The sequence below is a fragment of the Dendropsophus ebraccatus genome, chromosome 2 (assembly GCF_027789765.1).
Source record: "Dendropsophus ebraccatus isolate aDenEbr1 chromosome 2, aDenEbr1.pat, whole genome shotgun sequence".
NCBI lineage: Eukaryota > Metazoa > Chordata > Amphibia > Anura > Hylidae > Dendropsophus > Dendropsophus ebraccatus.
In genome coordinates, this window is record NC_091455.1 from 117,832,710 (window position 1) to 117,857,300 (window position 24,591).

Below are 24,591 nucleotides of genomic sequence, written 5' to 3' on the forward strand. Positions count from 1 at the left end.
CATATTTTGTTTACACTAAGGGCCTTATTACACAGGCCAATTATCTGCCAAATCAGGCAGAATTGGTCAGATATTGTCCCGTGTAATGGTGTGTTTACACAGAAAGATTTTTGAAGCCAAAGCCAGGAACAGACTATGAACAGAGAACAGGTCATAAAGGAAAGACTGAGATTTCTCCTCTTTTAAAATCCATTCCTGGTATTGGCTTCCAAAATCTGTCAGATAAATCTTTCTGTGTAAACGCACCCTAAAACAATCAGGCGATGAGCCGATCATTGGCTAATTGTTGCCTTTCAACGATCAGCCATCGGCTAATGTTAAAAAAATAAAAATCATCAACTGATGGCTGATGAAAGGGTAAAGTAAATAATAAAAACGTATATTTAACGCTCCACCCTCCCCTGTTGTCGTCCTGCCTTTTTCCTGCTCACCATAGCCATTGCAGCCACTTCTGGACCGGTCTACACAGTTACAGCCCACTCACTCAGCCAATCACTCCTCTCAGTCAGTGAATGGCGGAGCAGGCTGTCGCTGCAGAGGCAGATTCATAAGTGTCAGCGCCGACTGCAGTCAGCGAGAAAAAAAGGCAGGAGGACACCAAGGGAGCCTGGAGAGGTAAGTTTACACCTTTATTATTTTCTACATAGAAGGTTGCTTGACTTTTTTGAAAGCCAGAATTATTTACTCACCGATAATTCGTTTTTCATGAGTCCATCATGACAGCACCACCTGGAGATTGATCCCCATTAGTCCTAATAGGAACAGGAAGCACAAGAGGTTAAAAGGAGCCCCTCCCCGCTTCACCCTCAGTGTTTATCAATTACTATTTAAATAGCACCAACACCAATATAATGACAAGGGAGGGTAATAGATGGGTGCTGTCATGATGGACTCATGAAAAACAAATTATCGGTAAGTAAATAATTCTGGCTTTTCACAACGTCCAGTCATGACAGCACCACCTGGAGACATACAAGATAATCCATTTAGGGAGGGACTACGGCTTGTAGCACTTTTCGTCCGAAGGATAAATCTTGAGACGAGGCCACATTTAGTTTGTAGTGACGATAAAAGGTGTGTGGTGACGACCACATTGCCATCCTGCAGATCTGCTCAAGTGAGGCTGCAGATTTTTCTGCCCAGGAGACCGATACTGCTCTGATGGAATGAGCCTTAAGTTTGTCAGGAACTTCTTTACCTGGAGATTTATAGGCTTCTGATATGGCGGATTTCATCCATCTGGCTATGGATACTTTAGAAGCCTTTTTGCCTCTATTCGGACACTGGAACTGCAGGAGTAGATTAGAGTCTTTCCTTCAGTCTTTAGTGGCTTGAAGATAGGCGATTACTGCTCTGCGAACATCCAGAGTGTGGAGGCAAGCTTTTTTGTAGTTTTTAGGCGGATCGCAGAATGAAGGGAGCACTATATCTTGTGATCGATGAAAATCGGTGACAACTTAGGGTAAAAAGGAAGGGTTTAATTTGAGGATAATCCTATCCTCTAAGACATTCAGGTAAGGTTGCTCTATAGAGAGCGCTTGTAGTATGCAGACTCTCCTTGCAGATGTAATTGCGATTAGAAATACAGTTGTTATAGTCAAAAATTTTGTAGACAATTCACTAAGAGGTTCAAAAGGTTGTTGAGTCAAAGCTTGAAGTACCAGGTTGAGGTCCCAAGAAGGAGTAAGGTTGGAAATCTTGGGTTTTAGCCTCGACACAGCCCGAAAGAACCTCTTGACCCACCTATGGTCTGCAATAGGGGAGTCAAAAAAACACCCTAAAGCGGATACTTGGACTTTAAGAGTACTTAGTGAAAGTCCTTTGTCAAGTCCTGCTTGGAAAAAATCCAAGATCTGAGGTATATTTGGATTGAGAGGATCGGGAGTTGCTTCTTTACACCGTGAGCAAAATCTCCTCCAATACTTAAGGTAAATGGAAGAGGTGACATCTTTTTTACTTTTTAACATGGTATCAATTACCTTGGAGGAAAGGCCTTTACGGGTCAGGAAGGACTTTTCAGTAGCCACGCTGCAAGATGGAGTTGCTGTAGCCCTTGGTGATTTAGAGGGCCCTGGACGAGGAGATCTGTCCTTTGTGGCAGCCTGATGGGACCTTCCACTGCTAGTCTTTTTAACAGGCAAAACCAGCTCCTTTTTGGCCAGACTGGAGCGACAAAGATTACCTGGGTTTGACTTCTCAGGATCTTTTGAAGGACCTTCCCCAGCAAGGGAAACGGAGAAAATGCGTATGCCAGATGGAATACCCACGGTTGTATTAGAGCATCCACTGCCTCTGGATTAGGGAGAAGAAGCGATTTGCTTTCTTGTTCTTTTTTGTCGCGAACAAGTCCACTTCTGGAACGCCCCACCTTTCTGTGAGATCTAGAAACACCTCCTGATTCAGCCTCCATTCTCCTGGAAGGACCTTCTCCCGGCTGAGGTAATCTGCCTTCGTGTTGTCTGAGCCTTTTAGATGGACCGCTGAGATGGACTGAAGATGGAGTTCTGCCCAGCTGAAAATCTTTTGAGACATCCTCTGTAGGAGAGAGTGGCGTGTTCCGCCTTGGTGGTTTATGAAGGCTACTGTCATCGCGTTGTCGGAGTAAACTTTTACGCTTTTTTGGTAAAGGAGATGCACTGCCTGCTTCAACGCCTTGAAGACAGCTTTTAGTTCTCTCAGGTTGGAGGAGTATCTCGTTTTTTCTGCCATTGACCCTGAAGATACATGTCTTGCACGTGGGCTCCCCATCCCCACTGACTGGTGTCTGTGGTGAGTGTCACAATCTGCGGAGGGAACCATAGAAGACCTTTTGTTAAGTTTTTTTCTTTTAACCACCAGCTCAGCGACAGTTTCACTTGTGTTGACACCGACATCCTTGAGTCTAGGGATGACTGCTGTCGATTCCAAGATTTTAGGGTTTGCGCTTGGAGGACCCTTGAATGACTGACACCAGGGCACCGCCGGTATGCAAGATGTCATGGACCCCAGCACAGACATCGCTTCTCTGATTGTTGTTTTCTTTCTGGAGAATTTCCTGAACTTGTCCAGAAGTGACACGACTTTTTCCTGAGGAAGAAAGGTCATCTGTTGCTTTGTATCCAACAACATTCCGAGAAACTTCTTCACATGGGAAGGGTCCAGATCTGATTTCTGTAGATTCACAATCCATCCTAAATCCTGGAGACAAGAAATGGTGAGCATGATGTGAACATTTAATTGATCTTTGGACTGTGCCACAAGAAGCAGGTCGTCGAGGTAAGGTATTATTGTCACCCCCTGAAGTCTGAGATGAGCTACAACCTCCACCATCACTTTCGTGAAGATACGAGGAGCCGAGGCTATCCCGAAGGGTAGCGCCTTGAATTGATAATGGTGAGTGACTCCTTTGTGAACAACAGCAAACCTTAGATACTTTTGGTGGTTTTTCGTAAATAGAAATGTAAAAATACGCGTCTGAGATCTATTGTGGCTAACCAGGCTCCTTTGGATATCAGGGGAATAGCAGATCTCAGAGTCTCCATCTTGAACCTCTTGTAATAACTTTGTTGAGAAGTTTGAGGTTTATAATTGTCCTGAAAGCTCCATTTGGCTTTTGCACTAGAAATAAGCGAGAATAGTGGCCCATTTCCAATGGAGAATCGGGAACTTGGACAATGGCATCCAGGGATAGAAGCTCTGATACCCCCTGCCACAGACGCTCGTTTAACAAGTCTGATCCTAGAGAGGTAGTACAGAATTTTAGAGGAGGGAGGTCTGAGAATTCTATTTTGTAGCCCCTTTCTAATGTTGACAGTATGAAGGGGTTTGTTATGTTATGTTTTCCCATTGATGGTAGAAATGGGACAGCCGGGGGGCATGGTTTGAACATGGCCGAGTGAAGACGTGGTTTCTCTCGGCTCCGGGCACTGCTCCTCACTAACTGGATCCAGACCCTCTCCCACCGCATATCCCCCTCCCCCCTCCCTCCTGTTGCATGTCTTTCCCACCCCCCATATAGTGGAATCCTGACATGGAGGGACCTTACTGTGTCACTAAATCCCACCAGAGGGTATATGTGGTATATTCATTGACGCGCTATGACTGCGCTACTCTGATTTGTAGTTTTATGTTATTTGTTTAGTCTCCATGCAGCTCTCTCAGGTATATGGCATTTTACCGTTAAAGCCTACCAGCCTATCGTTGGGCACCCTGTACCGCTCACGAGACTCTCCTTGCTCTTTCTTACCCCGCTTTTTTTTTCTCTCTCTTTCTTCCTCTCCCCTTCCCTGTTTTCATTGCAGCCTCACGACACCTTTTCTTTACCAGTCCATGGGTCCTCAGTCACCCAGGGTGGCTGTTCCACTGTTTACCTGGACCAGGCTGCCCGTATGCTGAGATTCTAGGTCTCCTTTACGTCCTCCTTCTGAGTGGAATTCCCTCAGGTGCTGGATGCTAGAGTCGTGACCTCTGGTCTGTTCTTCCATGCTCCCCCGCGTGGTCTTCCCCACACAGGCTCTGGGCGGGTTGCCTTGTGGCTCCTGCTTATCCTCGTGACTGGGTCTTTGTTACCCAATCCCCTCCCCTTTTTCCTTCCCTGTTCTGTCTCTTTCTCCTTTTCACCCCCCCCCCCACCTGTTTTCTTCTCCCCTGTTAGTTCCTTCTCTTATTCCTCTGTCCGTTCCTCACTGAGCCATGTCTGCTATCAATTGTGTCTCTTTAAATGTGCAAGGCCTGAACTTACCGGAGAAACGGTCCTCCTTACTGCGCCTTTTATGGGCTAAGCGTGCTTCGGTGGCCTTTATCCAGGAAACCCATTTCCGGAAAGATCAAGTGCAGCGTCTGTCCGATCGTAATTTTCCAGATGTCTTTCACAGCTGCTCCTCAGACTCCAAAACCAAAGGAGTCTCCATCTTAATTGCTCGCTCCTCTCCGTGGGAACTGCTGGATCAGATGTCGGACTCAGAGGGTCGGTTCCTCTTTGTAAAAGGTAGGATGGCTGGGACGCTCTGTACCTTCAGCACGGTGTACCTTCCGCACGGTGTACCTTCCCAACACCGGCCTAACGGCCTTCTTAGAATGTTGCTTGGCGAAAGCTGAAGCCTTTCTGGAGGGGATGGTTGTTCTTGGTGGTGACTTCAATATGGCCTTGGACCCCCTACTTGACTCTTCTTCGGGGCACTCTTCTCTCTCTTTTTCCTGCTTATAAGCGCACTTTATATTCTTATCAGCTAATGGACGTGTGGAGGCTCCTCCACCCCCGTGACAGGGATTACACCTTCTCCCACCCGCACAATCGGTACTCCCGTATTGACTATTTATCTCCCACACGCATCTGGATAAAGTGCTTGCAGCTTCCATTGACCCTCTCTCATTCTCTGACCACGCGCTCATTTCCTTTTCTTTCTCACTTGCTCCTCCTCAACCCCGGTCTTGGCGCTGGCGTCTTAACGACTCCCTGCTGAGAGACCCTACGGTCCTAGCGGAAGTCACCTCGGATTTAACCAGCTATTTTACTACTAATGTCACTCCCGACTCCTCACCTTCGGTGGTATGGGAAGCCCATAAATGTTACATCGGGGGACCTTTATTAAACTAGCCGCGCGGCTCAAGAAGGAGCGTTCTGCCAAGATCCTGTCTTTGCTCTCGCAAATCGCTGATCTTGATAAACAACATAAAAGGACACTAGCTCTCTCCACGGGTGCAGAACTGGCGGTCTTGCGGGGTAAGCTACGAGACCTCACACTTACCAATGCCAAGGCCTCTCTAGCACGCTGCCGTCGCCACTATTTTGAGTTTGGCAATAAACCCGGCAAGACCCTAGCTCGGGCATTAAGGCTGCAGAGGGCTCGTTCCTTTATCCCCCAAGTCTCCTCCGCCAACGGCACACGATTGTCTCTTTCCTCCCAAATTGCAGACTCCTTTCGTTCCTATTACATGAATCTTTATGGGCTCCCCTCCACGTCTACCCCGGCTGGTGCCGACCTTCACTCTTCCATTTCTTCTTACCTGCGTGACTCCGGCCTTCCCTCTCTGCCAGAGGAGAGCATCTCTTCGCTTGAATCCCCGATCACCGCTATGGAATGGGATTGGGCGGTGAAATCTTCGCCCTCAGGCAAAGCACCGGGCCCTGATTGCCTTACGCTGCCCTATTACAAATCGTTTGGCCCCCTCCTTCGAGATCACTTTGTCTGCATACAACTCTGTCTCCACCGGCTCCACCCACCCCTCGGACTCTCTGCGTGCCCATATCTTTCTTTGTTATCCCCAAAGAAGGCAAGGACCCCTCATAATGCCAGAATTATCGCCCTATCTCCTTATTGAACCTGGACCTTAAATTCTTCGGAAAAATCTTAGCCGCCCGTCTTACCCCTTTACTCCAACCCATTATCCACCTCGATCAGGTGGGCTTTATGCCCACCCGAGAGGCTCGGGATAACACGACTAGGGCGATCAACGTCATTCATCATGTCCGCACCTCAGGCCTCCCCACCATGCTCCTATCCACAGACGCCGAGAAGGCCTTTGATCGAGTCAGTTGGCCATTCCTCTTCGCCACACTCAGACATTTGGGTCTTGGCCCTAATATGCTGGAGTGGATAGGCTCCCTGTATTCTCACCCCACGGCCCAGGTCTCGGTCAACGGCCTTCTTTCCCCCCAATTCCCCATAGCGAATGGAACACGTCAAGGTTGCCCCCTCTCCTCCCTTATATTTATCCTGACCCTCGAACCTTTCCTCCGGCACGTGAGAAACAATACAAACATTAACGGGGTTCGGGTGGGGCCGGTGGTCCACACAGTTGCGGCTTATGCAGACGATCTTTTGTTCTTTCTTACCCAACCTCTTCTCTCTCTTCCTAACCTTCTCTCGGAGCTCTCCCGCTACCAAACTCTCTCCAACTATAAAATTAACTTACAAAAATATGAAGCACTTAACCTCTCTCTTCCTCACTCCGTTGCTACCTCCCTGGAATCCTTGTTCCCTTTCCGCTGGTCTCGTTCCTCTCTAACATACCTGGGAGTCCAGTTGAGACCCACGGCGTCTGACCTCTTTAAAGCTAACTTCCTACCGATGCTTAAACGTATCGAAGCGGACTTTCTCAGGTGGCACAGGGGCACCTTCACCTGGTTTGGGCGATGCTCGATCTTCAAAATGAACATTCTTCCGCTTTTGTTATACCTCTTTCAAGCCCTCCCTGTGACGGTGGCCATGTCCTACTTTCGACAGCACTCTACGCTCCTCACGAAATTCATCTGGGCACATAAACAACCAGTGTAGCTAAATCAATTCTGTACCGTTGCAAGGCGAGAGGTGGTTTTGGTCTCCCTAACCTTTACCATTACCATGTTGCTGCCCATCTTTCTCGGGTGTTAGATTGGCACCGTCATGCGCCCATTAAATTATGGGTAGGATTGGAAATGTCAATCTCTCCAATCTCCCTACTGGCGGCTCCGTGGATGCCTGCCTCCTCTCGCTTTGCTGGTCCCCCCCCCACTATCACCCCTACACTGAAGCTGTGTCACAAACACCTCTCCAAGGGTTTTTTAGCACCCCACCCTTCCCCTCTCTTCCCCGTCCTGGGCCACCCCTCTTTCCCGATCAGCAAGGAGGACCCTGTCTTCCGAGCCTGGTTCAGAGCTGGCTCCTTCCGAGCTACCGCTTTCCTCCGAGGCCCGACTTGGCTGTCCCTGTCCGACCTTAAGGACCTTTCAGATCCTGCCCCTTTAGGGTTCTGGAGGGCGCTGCAACTCCATCACTTCCTTTGCTCTCTCCCGAACCCCTCTGGCTTTGCCCGCTCCCGCACGCCCTTCGAAGCCCTCTGACTGGGCTCCGGCCCCCTCCGCCACTCACTCTCCCTCCTATACACTATGTTGGGCTCTCCACCAGAAGAACCACCTCCTCCTTTTTTCGAGGCCTGGGAGAGAGATCTAGATATCTCTCTTTCTGCTGCCCAGGTCGACAATTCTCACGTGCACACACTCCTGCTCCGTCTCCTCACGCCTACAGGAAGCGGGTTATAAATTGCTCTCGCGATGGTACCGAGTCCCTACCCGCCTCCACCGAATTTTTCCAGAGGTCTCCCCGTTGTGCTGGAGAAACTGTGGTGGGGAAGGCACCCTTATACATACGTTTTGGAGCCGTCCTAAATTGGTTCCTTTCTGGACGGAAGTGTGGCGCATCTCCTCCACATTCACTGACCGTCAGCTCCCTTTTTCCCAGTCACTCTTTCTCCTGCATATTTCAGATATCCCCCTCAAGTCTTACCGGCGCTCTGTCCTCCGACATCTGATTAATGCAGCGCGTGCGTGCATCCCGGCTCTCTGGCGCCGACCCGATCCCCCCAGCATAGCTATGTGGGTCCGCAAGGTTGAGGATATTAAGCATATGGAAGACCTTACTGCACAACTACACGACCATAACTCCAAGTTTTTCCGGACATGGTTCTACTGGGACCAATTCACGGAGACGGCTGAATACCGGACTCTTCTGGCTCAGTGAGGTGCGGACATCCTAGCCCTTCCTTCCCCTCCCCCCCCCTCTCTCCCCCCCCCCTCCCCTGTCCCGTTCCTCCCACTCCTTTTCCTCTCTCTTCTTTTCTTCTTCTTGTAGGTGCTCCTTCTTGGTCATTGACCAAGTGGCAGCCCACTCCTCCTTCTTCGATGCTTTCACAAGATTGTGAAGTACACTTGTTCATTTTCGCATACATGTTTGCCGTTGATGGATGTTCCTTCCATGTTTGTAACTAGCTTGTCATGATTGTTTTGTCTTGCCCATTTGGGTATGCCTGGATTAGTTGTTTTTTCTTTAAAATTTGAAAACTTTAATAAAAATGAGAATTCGAAAAAAAAGAAATGGGACAGCCTCCCCCCTACTGGGAACGTGTCATTGCTTTTTATCTGAAGGTTTGGGGTTGTGAGAAGACTCTAGCCCCTTGCCTCCTTTGGGATAGCTCCACCTTCCCGTCTTGCCTTTATCTTTGAAGCTTTGGTATGTGTTTTGTCTGAAGGAACGAAAATTTTGTTTACCTTTCGGTTTCTTCGCATTTGGGAAATCCTTTTACTTGTCAGCGGCCTTCTCTAGGATGGAATCAAGGGCGGGAACAAACAAAAACGAACCTTCAAATGGAACAGCACAAAGTTTAGTTTTAGAAATATTATCTCCTTGCCAGCTCTTTAACCAAAGTGCTCTCCTGGCAGCATTGGTTAAAGCGGCTGCTTTAGCTGCGAACCGAATAGACTCTGCCGATACATCCACTAGGAAAGCTGTAGCAAGCTTTAACATGGGAACTGATTTGAGAATTTCTTCTGTAGATGTTTTGCTTTGCAACTGCCCCTCCAACTCTTCCAACCATACAAAAAAGAGACCTAGCCGCACTAGTGGCTGCTATATTAGGGTTAAGGGCTGCCGCAGAGGAATCCCAGGCCCTACGCAGTAAACCGTCCATCTTCCTGCCCATGGTGTCTCTAAGCTGAGAGGCATCCTCAAAAGGAAGAGAGATCTTTTTAACTACCATGGCTACCTGAACATCTATATTTGGAGTTTCAGTCCACAGTTTCACATCACTTTCATCAAAAGGGAATCTTGCTCTAAACTCCTTGGGAATTTGCAGCCTTCTTTCTGACTCATGCCACTCATCTAACACAAGATTCTTTATACTTTCATGGACAGGAAAAACACGTTTTTTTCATGGGCCTAAGCCCCGCAAACATCTGATCTTGTTTATTTGTAGGGACTTGCACATCTTTGATATCCATTGTCTTTCTTATAGCGGCCAGAAGAATATCAGTATCCTCAGCAGAGAAATAAAATCTTTTAGGCTCTTGGTAGGTTTCATGGACAATTTCTATCTCCTCATGATCAGACTTGTCTTCTGCAGATATTTGTTCCTCAAAATCGGAATCAGATATTATGATGCGTCTAGATCTTTTAGGTGGAGGTTCAGGGGACTGAGACCTATCTTTCGCCAGGGCCGCAGAAACCGTGGCTTTGACCTGTCTCAGGATATTAGATGTGCATGCCTTACAAAGGGGTTTGTTGTGACCTTCCGGCAGTCTTTCCTTACATATACCACAGTTTTTCACAGGTGGCTCCTTGTCTCCCTACGGGAGAGAAGGAGTACATTAATGAATGCCACATCAGAAAATAAGGTAAGTGAACCCAAGGCCCAATTACTCACTGGGCTTGCAGAAGGGGCCCACACCACAGATTCAGGGCGGGAGGCATCCATCATAGCAGTCAGGACAAACAAAGGGGGCACAGGAGTGCTCTCTCTTACCTTAAATATCTTGTCAGACCTCAGACCAGCCCAGATCTGGCGCCAAACACAGGCGCTTCCATGCCCCCCAGCACCTGGCTGTCCGGTGTGCGGCGCCATCTTGGGGGCGGGGCTTCCGGTTCCGGCGTGACGTCATGCACCACGCACGCCGACGCGGCCCGAAACCGGAAGGAGCCAGGGGAAACACACGCGTGCACCCGAGGCAGACTTACCTACCTGCCGCTTAAACTCCTAGAGCGCAACAGCGGGCAAAAAAAAAAAAAAGGGACCAGGAGGCGCAGGAAACCATCCTCCGCGCGACCCGATGCGAGCCATGGAGAGGGGAGATTGATTCAGCCGACCCCGCTTGCCTGGCAATTACGCCACATTGATCCAGTAGCCAGCCCCCCGGACCAGGAGAGGTAAGAACCTCTGTGTGCTTAGTCCTGAATAGGAACAGGAAAACACTGAGGGTGAAGCAGGGAGGGGCTCCTTTTAACCTCTTGTGCTTCCTGTTCCTATTAGGACTAATGGGGATCAGTCTCCAGGTGGTGCTGTCATGACTGGACGTTCTGAAAAAGTGCATTATTTCATGTTTCAGTGTACAGCCTTATGCATCCTATTCAATGAATAGGACAGGCGGGGTCCACGGCTTCAACGGGGTTGAGACCAGGGCTTTGTAATGGCCACTCCACAACTTTCACTTTGTTATCTGGGTAACAAAAACAATATTCTAAACGATCCCCTTTCCCAATACCACCCTATGTCTAATATACATGTATAACCTAATTTTAACTCAGGAACGGCAGCAGCTAGAAAGACATGAGATGGGGGACTTGGTGAGTAAGACCATCTAGCATTTAATTTTTTAGTTCTTAGGTGGTTAACCCCTTTAAACCACTTTGTAACCAGTTTGGCATTATGCTTCAGGTCATTGTCCATTTTGAAGACCCATTTGCGCCCAAGCTTTAACTTCCTTAGTGATATCTTGAGATGTTGCTTCAGTATTGCCACATAATGTTCTTCCTTATGATATATTTTTTTAAGTGTACCAGTTCCTTCTGCAGCAAAAACAATCCTACAACATGATGCTGCCAACCCCGTGTTTCACAGTTAATATGGTGTTCTTAGGCTTGCAAGCGTCCCCTTTTTCCTCCAAACATTACAATCATTACTGGCCAAACTGTTACATTTTAGGTTGGTCAGAGAACAGGACATGTGACCAAAAATTAAGGTTTTTGTTCCTGTGTGCATTTGCAAACATTAATCTGGCTTTTTAAAGTGTCACTGTTTAATTTTTTTGCAGAAATCAATAGTCCATGCAATTTTAAATCCTTTGTGCTGCAGCTAGTTTGGTCCTTAATGACCAGGCTCATTTTTCAAAATCTCACCTGTCTCACTTTATGTGCTTATAGCTCAGTGATGCTTTAACATATGCTAGCGATTCGGAGATTGTTTTTTTTGTCACATATGGTACTTTATGTTAGTGGCAAAATTTTTACTATTTTGTGTGTTTTTTGTGAAAATCAAAATATCCTGAAAACTTAGCATTTTATGAACTTTGAAATTCTCTGCTTCTAAAAACAGTAAGTCATAGCACATAAATTAGATACTAAGTCACATTACCAATATGTCAATTCTTTCGGCGGAATCAGCCGGCCTATAGAATGGTGTCTATGCGGAAAGGCGCGGGGCCGTGCGCATATACAGGCAACGGAATTCCGCAGAATTTATCCGCGAGAATTCCTCAGTGTGAATCCAGCCCAAGAGCGTAAACCAACATTTAGTGTAAAAAAATTTTATTTTTACACTAAATGATTGATCATTTTGACAAGGGGTTAAAAGATAAAAAAATCAAAAGGTGTAGAGCAATTTTCCCCGAGTACGGAAATACCCCACATTGGACATAAGGCGCCATGCGGCCGCAGGGCGAGCCTCCAAAGGGAAGGAGCGCCATTTGGCTTTTGGAGGCTGGATTTGGCTGGAATGGATTTTCAAGGCCCATGCTGTATATAAAAAGGACCCTGTGTTGCCAAGACAGTTGAAACCCCTCACAAGTGACCCAGTTATGGAAACTACACCCCACAAGGAATGTAACAAGGGGTGTAGTGAGCATATGGACCCCACTGGTGACGGGCACATATGTGTAACTAACAATATGCCGTGAAAATGATATATACATTTTTTACACTATAATGTTGATCTAGCCTTGAATTTCTGAATTTCACAAGAAGTTAAAATAAAAAAAAATTAAAAAAACACAACACACAAAATGTGTAGAGCACTTGCCCCCCGCCAACCCCCCCCTCCGAGTCTGTAAATACCCCACGTGGACAGGGCAACCCTCCGAAGGAAGGGAGCGCCATTTGGATTTTGGAGGCTGGATTTGGCTAGAATGGATGATGAACGCCATGTCGCATTTACAAAGCCTTCGTGCTGCCAAGACAGTGAAAACCCCCCCACAAGTGACCCCATTCTGGAAACTACACCCCTCAAGGAATCTAACAAGTGGTGCAGTGATATGGACCCCTTGATGACGGGTACATTTGTGCCGTGAAAGTGAAAAAATTTTACTTTTCACTTTGACATCACATTGTTCCCCATTTGTGCCGTCACCAGTGGGGTCCGTATGCTCACTGCACCCCTTGTTAGATTCCTTGAGGGGTGTATTTTCCAGAATGGGGTCACTTGTGGGGGGTTTCCAATGTCTTTGCTGTAAATTTGCCTTTGTAAATGCGACATGGCCCTTGAACATGTTGATGCATGTTCCTCAAAATGTTACGATTACAACTATTAACTATACAACTATTTAACTTGCATAACTTATTTTATTAGACAGCTTTTAAAATTTTTTAATCTTTAAAAAAAAACTAAATGTTCCTTAAAATGAGCATGCTTATAGCACTGTTATACTACGTTTGCGTATAAGCAACTTTTTAACTACCTTTTATTACAATTTTTCTGGATTTGATTCGACCAAAAATGTGCAATTTTGCACTTTGGAATTTTTTGGAAATAACGGCGTCTACCGTGCAAGATCAGGGTTGGGATAAATTTAATAGTCCATGTGATTATGCATGCGACGATACCAAATATGTTACATTTTTTCTTTTATTTATTAAATGGGAAAAGGGGGTGATTTGGACTTATTAGGGGAGGGGATTTTTTATTAAGAAAAAAAACTTTCATATCAATTAGAAGCCCCCTGGGGGACTTCTATATACGCAGCACTGATCTCCTATTGAGATCAATGCTGTGTATATATTAGAGCTGGCCTGCTGCAGACCAGATTCACAGAATACCGTGCCGAAATCAGCATCATTCCGACGCTGAGGGCTGCCCGATGGACTATGGAGGGCATTTAAATGCAGCTGTCATGTGTGACAGCTGCATTTAAATGTCCTTATTAGCAGGTGCGGCGATCGGCTAATAGCCGCGGTCCTGGGCTGCACGCAGCAGTCGGGATCACGGCGGTTCAGAAGGGGGGGGGTTGCAGCGCGGCCCCTCTCTGAACTCCATTAACGGTGCCATGACGTATGAGATACGCTATGGGTCGTTACGGGGTTAAATATCTGGAAATTGCACCCAAGGATAAAACAGACTTTAGCAAGTCCACAATTCTCATTCTGATATTTTGGCTAACTTCTTTAGATTTTCCTATGATGTTACAGTGTGTTTCAGGTTTGCCTTAAGGACATACCTGTAGATGTATTTTAGTTCAGATGTTGCCAATAAACAATAAGAAGCTTTCAAAGACATGACATCATCCTATGGGCTGTTCTACATTGTTTAAAGGTATAGGTATATAAGGTATATCTTAATGCATGTAAATTTTTGACTTAGCCAAAAATAATAAAAATGCCTTTAAAAAAAATCTGCTTTAACCCCTTCCCCCAATATGACGTCCAGGGAAATCATGAAAAGCAGTGGCAGAACGCATCATGACGTCACTGGACGTCATGGCTTCCCTGCCCTCCCCCCGCTGACCCTATCTAAGATCGAGCAGCAAGAGGAGGCTGTGTGACACAGCCTCCGCCTGCTGCCTCTGCCCGGAGGGGAGCCGCGCTCCCCCCTGGCAGTTAACCCCATAATTGCCGCGGTCAATGCGACCACAGCGTCTATGGGGAGATTCTGTGTCCTCCCGCCGATCGGGTGGCGGGGGGAGGCTGCAGAACGTTGCCTCCCCCCCACCGCCACTAACAGTGTGTCCCCCGGCCCCCTCCCCTCGTCCTCCGATACCGGCGGATCGCCGCTATTACCTATAAGCACTTCAGTTTATCCGTAACCACCCCAGGTTGCCCGTAACCACCCCAGGTTGCCTGTAATCTCTTATTGTATTTTAGTAACTGCGCTATTCTAATAACTATTACTAGCTGCGGTTTTGCTCCAGCAAATTGGCGCTCCCTTCCTTCTGAGCCCTGCTGTGTGCCCATACAGTGGTTTATGCCCACGTATGGGGTACAGTTTTACTCAGAAGAAGCTGCGTTACAGATTTTGGGGTACGTTTTTTCTCCCATTCCTCGTGAAATTTTAAACTAAACGAACATATTGGAAAAATTCGAGTTTTTCATTTTTACTGTTTTATTTTGAATACTTTCCTCTAATACCTGTGGGGTCAAACCGCTCACTGCACCCCAAGATGAGTTCTTTGAGGGGTGTACTTTCCTAAATGGGGTGACTTTTGGGGGGGGTTCTATTCTGCTGACACTACAGGGGAGCTGCAAACGCACCTGGCGCTCAGAAACTTCTTCGGAAAAATCTGCACTGAAAATGCTAATTGACGCTCCTTCCTTTCTGAGCCCGGCTGGGTGCCCATACAGTGGTTTATGCCCACATATGGGGTACCGTTCTAATCAGGAGAACCTGCGTTACAGATTTTGGTATGTAGCTTCTCCCCTGTTCCTAGTGAAATTGAGAAATTTCAAACTAAACGAACATATTATTGGAAAATTCGAGTTTTTCAATTTTACTGTCTTATTTTGAATACTTTCCTCTAATACCTGTGGGGTCAAAATGCTCATCCTACCCAAAGATGAATTCTTTGAGGGGTGTACTTTCGAAAATGGTGTGACTTTAGGGGGGGTTCTATTCTGCGGATACTACAGGGGCACTGCAAACGCACCTGGCGCTCAGAAACTACTTCAGCAAAATCTGCATTAAAAAAGCTAATTGGCGCTCCTTTCCTTCTGAGCCCGGCTGTGTGCCCATACAGTGGTTTATGCCCACATATGAGGTACTGTTCTACTCAGGAGAACCTGCGTTACAAATTTTGCGGTACTTTTTTTCTCTTGTTCCTCGTGAAATTGAGAAATTTCAAACTAAACGAACATATTGGAAAAATTCGTGTTATTCATTTTTACTGTCTAATTTTGAATACTTTCATCTAATACCTGTGGGGTCAAAATGCTCATCCTACCCAAAGATGAATTCTTTGAGGGGTGTACTTTCGAAAATGGTATGACTTTTGGGGGGATTCTGTTCTGCGGACACTACAGGGGCACTGCAAACGCACCTGGCGCTCAGAAATTTCTTCAGCAAAATCTGCATTAAAAAAGCTAATTGGCGCTCCTTCCCTTCTGAGTCCAGCTGTGTGCCCATACAGTGGTTTACGCCCACATATGGGGAACCATTGTATTCAGGAGAACCTGCGTTACAGATTTTGGCATGCTTTTTTTCTCATGTTCCTTTTGAAAATGAGAAACTTTAATCTAAACTTATATATTATTTGAAAATTTTCATTTTCGATTTTTTTACGGCCTAATTGTGAATACTTTCCTCCAGCCCCTGTAGGGTTAAAATGCTCATTATAACCCTGGATTAATTCTTTAAGGTGTCTATTTTCCTAAATGGAGTCACTTATGGGGGTTTTCAGGATACCAGACTTCTAAATCCATTTAAAAAAAGAACTGGTCCCTAAAAAAAAAATCAGTTCTGGAAACTTTCACAAAATGTGATAATTTGCTAATAAATTTCTAAGCCCCATAACACCCTAAAAAAGTAAAATATGTTTACCAAATTATGCCAGAATAAAGAGGACATATTGGTAATGTGATTTAGTAACTAATTTATGTGCTATGACTTCCTTTTTTAGAAGCAGAGAATTTCAGAAGTTCATAAAATGCAAAATTTCCTAATTTTTCATGATATTTTGATGTTTTTCACAAAAAACACACAAAGTAGTGACCAAATTTTGCCACTAACATAAAGTGCCATATGTGACGAAAAAACAATCTCAGAATCGCTAGCATACATTAAAGCATCACTGAGCTATAAGCGCATAAAGAGAGACCGGTCACATTTTGAAAAATGAGCCTGGTCATTAAGGACAAAACAGGCTGCGGAGGCAAGGGGTTAATGTTAGTGAGAAAAACATGCAAGTGTACCTTTTTATATAGTGTATGTAAACGTCTGTTTTCAACTGTATATTATACACATATTTAATAACTATATTGTCAATCTGGAGAACTTAGTTGTATATTTCCAACATTTTGTTTCACTTCTTTAAACCATGCCTGCACATTTTTTCCGTGCTGCACAAAACCCCCCAGACCTTGCGCAAAATTTATCAGTAGGCGCATTGGTCTTGATGAATCTTGCGCAAACTGCTAAAAAGCTAATTTTAACTCCTTGCGCAAAAAATTAGCCAAAATAGTAAAGCAAACTCTTTGATAAAAGTCACCCAAAGTTTCTTTTTTCATTTTTAAAATGAAAAACACAGGCTTAACTTGCCTTAACTTTGCAGGTGAATTGCATGCTTGACCGCATCATGTATTAAATCATGCATGGATTTTTTACCTGTCTAAACTATGGGAAGCCTTGCAACACAAAGAATTATTGCAAAAGTCTGTATATTTTCTGAAGTTATAGAAAACAGCACGCAGATTAAACTCTGTACCCACAATCTGACCCCACCAAACCACTTGTACCGTCAGATAGCTGCTTTTAATCCAAGATTTGTCCTGGGGTCCGTTCGGCAGGTGAAACAGTTATTGTCCTAAAAAACAACTTTTAAACTTGCAGCCCCGTGCCCAATGGGAGTGGCTTAGAATTAGAGATTAGCGAACCAGCCGGATTTCTGGTTCGTATGAATCAGAAATCTCGGCGGCTGACTCCCGCTGTCTGCCGCCTCCGTGCAGCAGGTGGATACATTGTAAGGAACGCCTGGAAAACTGAGATCCGGCTGGTTCGCTCATATCTACTTAGAATATCTGTGCCCTAACTTTGCACCACCGTTCCATCCCTCCTCCCCACCCTCTTCATAATCAGGAATGCCACTAGAACATTTTCTCCATGCTGAACATGCACAGGTGCCTTAACGATACAGCCCATGTTTAGGATTTACACAGCTGATAATTAGGAGACAATCTGCCAGGAGCATTCCTAATAATGAAGAGGGTGGGGAGAAGGGACTGAGAGGTTGTGCAAGCCTAATGCATACACAATCTAGGCCACACCCTTTGGGCACGGGGCTGCAAGTTTAAAAGTTGTTTTTTAGGACAATAACTGCATCACCTGCCGTACGGACCCCAGGACCTTGGATTAAAAGCAGCTACCCGAAGGTACAAGCAGTTTGGGGGTGGGGGGGCAGATTGTGGGTATAGAGTCGCTTTTATGAAAGCCCCAACTGTTCGCTACCCTCTGTTCAGGCATTAATTATGAATATCCCAGAAAACCCATTCATTTGCATAGCCTTTTAAATTAATTTGTTTACCTGTTGGAATGTTGCAGTATACAATAGTCTTCATGAAGCTGCCCTTTTACATCTGAAACATAAAGTTTGTTAGGGCAAACTGTGCAACAAAGTTCAGAGAAGATCTGTCATGTTCACCTAACGGTAGGAGATATGGCCTAAAAATCTTGATTTTCAACAATTTGGAGGTTTTTATTTTAATTCAGTTACCAATAACAAACTATTCAATTTTTTCCCACATTCCAAACTGCTGACACTGTGATACAGTTGTTCCCCGCTCGAGACAGCTTTCAGCTGTCAATCAAGCAGGGAGGAGGACCAGAGATGGAGCAAGGAAGAATTACAGTCCTCAGCACTTAAGAACATTGGGAAAGGCTCCTTGACTCTCTCCTCTTTTATTACAAGTGTGAAGCCCCAAAACAAGAAAGTTTCTTAGCAGTTCTGGCTGCAAAGAAAAATCAGGGAACTTATGCAGCTCATAGGTCCTCTACTTTAATCAAAAGTAATTTATTTTGTTAAGTAGAATCAACACCTTCTCCCACATAAGAAAAGCTGCCTGAAGGAGAGCTTGAAGGGGTTATCAAGCAAAAAAAAATTATTATTATTATTCAAATCATCTGGTTTCAGAAAGTTATATAGATTAGTAATTTATTTCTCTTTAAAAATCTTGTCTTCCTGCATGTCCTGCAGGAAATGTTTTCCTTTTGGTCTGACAAAGTGCTTTCTGCTGACATCTATGTCCAAGACAGGAACTGTCCAGAGCAGTAGAGGTTTTCTACGGGGATTTGCTGCTGTTCTGAACAGTGCCTGTCTTGGACAGAGGTGGCCGCAGAGAGCACTGTGTCAGACTGAAAGGAAAACATTTCGTGCACGACATTTAGCAGCTGATAAGTATGTGAAGAATGTGAGATTCTTAAATAGAAGCAAAATTACAGATCTATATAACTTTCTGAAACTAGTTGATTTGAAAGAAAAACATTTTCGCTGGACAACCCTTTTAAGAGGAACTTTGGTTAAGAAATATTTAACCCTGTTAAGTCCCCACTCATAATCTAAGCTTGTTTGTAATAGATTTCTATTTGTCTGCAGCACATCTTGACATCACATCCTCTGTCCTCCCCCTACCTTCTGAGACAGAGGTTACATGGTCTGTCTCTTCTGTTGCCTGATAAGCTGTAACACCTCATCTGTAACCCCACCAACCAACAGCCTCTCCTGAGTAGCATATGGGGAAGGAGACAATGTTGTTTAATCTCTATTAGAGATGAGCGAACCTCGAGCATGCTCGAGTCGATCCAAACCTGAACTTTCGGCATTTGATTAGCAGTGGCTGCTGAACTTGGATAAAGCCCTAAGGCTATGTGGAAAACATGGATATAGTCATTGGCTGTATCCATGTTTTTCACACAACCTTAGAGCTTTATCCAAGTTCAGCAGCCACCGCTAATCAAATGCCGAACCCGGTTCACTCATCTCTAATCTCTATCTTTCTCTAATCTATGTAGATGAAGATATATACTGTGTTTAATGTGCAAAAGATTGAGCCAGTGGTGGGCAGATACTAGAAGACAGGTACAGGTACCCAGCAGTTGGTTCTGAGGTGCAATGCATGCTGGGAGATGTAGATTCCTAGTTCAGTGCCATGATGTAAAACTTTAGATCAAAAGTTTGAATCCGGGGCTAGAAAGCAGTGCAGACAAGTGGGAAAGGTGTCAAACAATATGCTTTTGTTGCATTTTATTTTTTATTGGATCATTGGAGTTCACTTTAGAGTTGGAGAAGTCAAACTCGGCACTCACCGCATATTCGTTCATCAGTTAAGCAGGCCATCTAGAACCACCACCGACAAATGTCAATGGTGATAGGGATGGCGAAGGAAAACCTCGGCCGACCCTTTTTTCAGAAACAGCAAAAGCCCTTCAACTGTGGCTTACATACAATGTGACAGTACAGTAGCGCAAAAACTTAAATAGTTGATGCCGTTGGATGTAACCATTTAATGTGCCATTTAATGTAACATTCAGTCAGCATTTTTTTCTATACTTTACCTGATTTGTACCATCGCGTAAAATAACGATCAACTACAGAAGGGAACTGCTGAGATGCTTCAGCCATATAAAGGTCACTGATAGTAAAGTTGTTTTACTTTTGGTGCCTTGAAAAATAAGGAAAAGTAGTGAGTGTAAAATATATGCACTACACACAACCTTATTAGTTCACCCCCAAATGCATAACACAGAAGACTATACTAGCGTCAAGTAGGAATTGTGGTCCAGTCCGTTGGGTGGGTGAGGGTCCAACACCTTGGTCAATTCTATGTTTGAAGGCAAGCCAACCACTTCAAACAGATCATCAGTTGTGTCAGGAGCAGAGATGAGTGAACTCACAGTAAGGCTAAATCCATCCTCTCCAGGCAGTGGGAGTGAAATGCCGTTAGTTTGTGAACCCAAAAACACATGTATATGTTGCTAAGTGTTTTCTTTTTCTTTAAGGTAAGTCAATGGGAAACAGATTCTGCTGTATGGCATAGAGCTGGATCCATTTTTAAGAACCCCATTATAATAATTTTTTTATTGCAGAAACCTGGAATTTAAAGGGGGCATCTCACTAAAAGGAATACAGACATAGGGTGTCCAAATAGCTAGAGCTACTTTCTGATTGGTGTAGGACCCTAGTAATGTCTCTGTACTGGGCAGTGCTTAACTTTCTGCACTGCGGCCCCCCAGGATTGTGGGGTCCCAATGGGGGGGGGTCTTAAATTAGAAGTTGATGGAACGTTTTAGCAGTCTCGGACTGCTAAATATCTCCTCTTCCTATAAGGATGTCAGAGTGCTACATTAGCTTGGTCATTTCACTATTTATTGCCAAAGGAAGCCTCCTAAAACAAGTAACACAATATGTAAAAACGTAACCATAGGTATACAGATGGGACAGGAGGTAACCATAGGTATACAGATGGGACAGGAGGTAACCATAGGTATACAGATGGGACAGGAGGTAACCATAGGTATACAGATGGGACAGGAGGTAACCATAGGTATACAGATGGGACAGGAGGTAACCATAGGTATACAGATGGGACAGGAGGTAACCATAGGTATACAGATGGGACAGGAGGTAACCATAGGTATACAGATGGGACAGCAGGTAACCATAGGTATACAGATGGGACAGCAGGTAACCATAGGTATACAGATGGGACAGCAGGTATCCATAGGTATACAGATGGGACAGCAGGTATCCAGGAGGTAACCATAGGTATACAGATGGGACAGCAGGTATCCAGGAGGTAACCATAGGTATACAGATGGGACAGCAGGTATCCAGGAGGTAACTATAGGTATACAGATGGGAGAGCACGTATTCAGATGGGACAGCAGGTATCCAGGAGGTAACTATAGGTATACAGATGGGAAAGCACGTATTCAGATGGGACAGCAGGTATACAGGAGGTAACTATAGGTATACAGATGGGAGAGCACGTATTCAGATGGGACAGCAGGTATACAGAGGTAACTATAGGTATACAGATGGGAGAGCACGTATTCAGATGGGACAGCAGGTATACAGAGGTAACTATAGGTATACAGATGGGAGAGCACGTATTCAGATGGGACAGCAGGTATACAGAGGTAACTATAGGTATACAGATGGGAGAGCACGTATACAGATGGGACAGCAGGTATACAGAGGTAACCGTAGGTATACAGATGGGACAGCAGGTATACAGGAGGTAACCATAGGTATACAGATGGGAGAGCACGTATACAGATGGGACAGCACGTATACAGGAGGTAACCATAGGTATACAGATGGGACAGCAGGTATACAGGAGGTAACCATAGGTATACAGATGGGAGAGCACGTATTCAGATGGGACAGCAGGTATACAGGAGGTAACTATAGGTATACAGATGGGAGAGCACGTATACAGATGGGACAGCAGGTATACAGAGGTAACCGTAGGTATACAGATGGGACAGCAGGTATACAGGAGGTAACCATAGGTATACAGATGGGAGAGCACGTATACAGATGGGACAGCACGTATACAGGAGGTAACCATAGGTATACAGATGGGACAGCACGTATACAGGAGGTAACCATAGGTATACAGATGGGACAGCACGTATACAGGAGGTAACCATAGGTATACAGATGGGACAGCAGGTATACAGGAGGTAACCATAGGTATACAGATGGGAGAGCACGTATACAGATGGGACAGCACGTATACAGGAGGTAACCATAGGTATACAGATGGGACAGCAGGTATACAGGAGGTAACCATAGGTATACAGATGGGAGAGCACGTATTCAGATGGGACAGCAGGTATACAGGAGGTAACTATAGGTATACAGATGGGAGAGCACGTATTCAGATGGGACTGCAGGTATACAGAGGTAACTATAGGTATACAGATGGGAGAGCACGTATACAGATGGGACAGCAGGTATACAGGAGGTAACCATAGGTATACAGATGGGACAGCATGTATGTATAAGGGTGGTCATTGTCACCATAGTAAACCATATACGTCCTCTATATTGGCTCTACTGACAGGCTGGAGCGCGTCCGCTACACAATAGTCTTCTCGGGGATAACACTGCAGCCACACTATAAGAGGTTAGTTGACATAAGACTCGTACACAGTCTACCCCGGGACCAGTAACCACAGCAGCACAGCAGCTCACACACCGACCAACTTACACCCAGTCCCAGCCTTCACCTCACGTGCTCTGCACTTACACCGGGGCCAGGACAACCAAGCAGTTATTTCCGGGAAGCATTTTCGTCACAAACATGGGAGAAGCGCGTCTGCGCATTGGTGCTCGCTGATTCCACACTGAATAATGCTCAATAGATTCTCACAGACGAGGAATTTTCATCAGTGTAGAAAAAGTGCATATTGTAGCCCAGATGGCTCCTATACTGTCCCCTACAGTATGTATATATATATAGAGAGAGAGGGTCGGGAGATAAAGCACCTGGCTCCCCCTCCCTCTCCCTCTCCCTCTCATCCTGTCAGCAGTAATTGAATAGGAGACTCTGCTTCTGCAGCTAGAGGCCGCTCTGTTATCTAGCCCCTTAAAGGCCTGCACGCTGTGGATGATGATGACCTGTGACCCCTTAACCCTCTCCTGCCGGGATCTCAGTGACAGCTCCTTATGTAAGTATATACAACACTGTCACTGATAAAGTGTGTGTTGGGGGGGGGGGGGGGGGCAGCTGGCTTACACACAGCAGTGGTTTTGTGTAAGCTAAAGGGTGCGTGCACACTAGGGAATCTGCGCGTATGACCACCGGCGCGCATCTCCGCCCATGCCATGGACACTATTCTATACACGGGCGGATCCCACATTCTGCCGAAAGAATTGACATATCAATTGACAATGTCAATTCTTTCAGCGGAATGCAGAATCCACCTGTGCATAGAATAGTGTCTATGACACAGGTGGAGATGACGCGGCCACGTGCGGGTACAAGCGGCGGAATCCGCCGGGGGTCATACGCGCGGATTCGGTAGTGTGCATGCACCCTTAGGGTGGGTTCACGCTGAGGAATTCTCGCGGACTTTCAGGCGGATTCCGCAGCAAAATGGGTGCGGAATCTGCACAGAAGTCCGCCCGTAAAGTATAAACATTGTGAACGTAGATTGGCTTTAATGGGCTTTCCGCTTATTTGTTCACACAGTGGAACTTCCGTGCTAAAAATTCCGCCGCGGATCCGATTTCCGCCTGAAGAATTGACATGTCAATTCTTTGGGTGGGTTCACACTGAGGAATTCTCACGGATAAATTCTGCGGAATTCCATCGCCTATACGTGCGCACAGCGCTTTTCCGCCGGCTCCATAGACACCATTCTATGGGCTGGCTGATTCCATATTCCGCTGAAAGAATTGACGTGTTTTATACCCACGTTCCATGCACCTGACTTATATATGGAACTTATTATTAGATCTCCCGGCATCAGTGTCAATACAGTTCCACGAAGAAGATTTAAACCCTACATGATGCAGAAAGTTACGATAATCCATTCCGCTGCACACCGTCCATATGTATGGCAGGTGCATGGAACATGGGAATAAGGATTTAGGGTCCATTTACACAGAAAGATTATCTGACAAATTATCTGCCAAAGATTTGAAGCCAAAGCCAGGAATGGATTTGAAAAGAGGAGAAATCTCAGGCTTTCCTCTATGACCTGATCTCTGTTCATAGTCTGTTTATGGTTTTGGCTTCAAAGATCTGTCAGATAAATCTGTCTGTGTAAACGCACTATGATGGTGCGTTTACACAGGCAGATTTATCTGACAGATTTTGAAGCCAAAGCCAGGAACAGACCATAAACAGGGAACGGATCATAAAGGAAAGACTGAGATTTCTCCTTTTTTCAAATCCATTCCTGGTTTTGGCTTCCAAAATCTGTCAGATAAATCTGCCTGTGTAATCGCACCATTAGGCTGGGTTCACACTATGTATATATATTTTTTTTATTTTATCAATTTTTATTCACTTTACGAAAAAAAACCCTATAACATTCATAAAAACAAGACCCGACAAATATATTCACCCCTTACCCACCCAAAACCTACCCTAATCCAAATAACATTCCCAATATCAACATCAAGCAATTACAGCCAATCGAATCACTGTGGAGCAACCC

General features: G+C 45.4%; 1 protein-coding gene across 5 annotated transcripts in view; it reads right to left on the bottom strand.

Annotated features, from left to right (window-relative positions):
* The window catches only part of ABITRAM (actin binding transcription modulator), a 49,321-nt gene extending 26,629 nt beyond the window's left edge, over positions 1–22,692 (bottom strand). The window contains exons 1-3 of one of the 5 annotated variants that reach the window (XM_069960266.1): positions 22,674–22,692; positions 19,972–20,078; positions 17,945–17,996 (exon numbers count right to left, since the gene is read on the bottom strand). In XM_069960266.1, the coding sequence (XP_069816367.1) occupies positions 17,945–17,996; positions 19,972–20,038 (119 nt within the window). In that variant the 5' untranslated portion in view covers positions 20,039–20,078; positions 22,674–22,692. The other 4 variants (XM_069960262.1, XM_069960263.1, XM_069960264.1 and 1 more) reach the window with 4 other exon arrangements.
* Between the last annotated feature and the right edge of the window lie 1,899 nt (positions 22,693–24,591).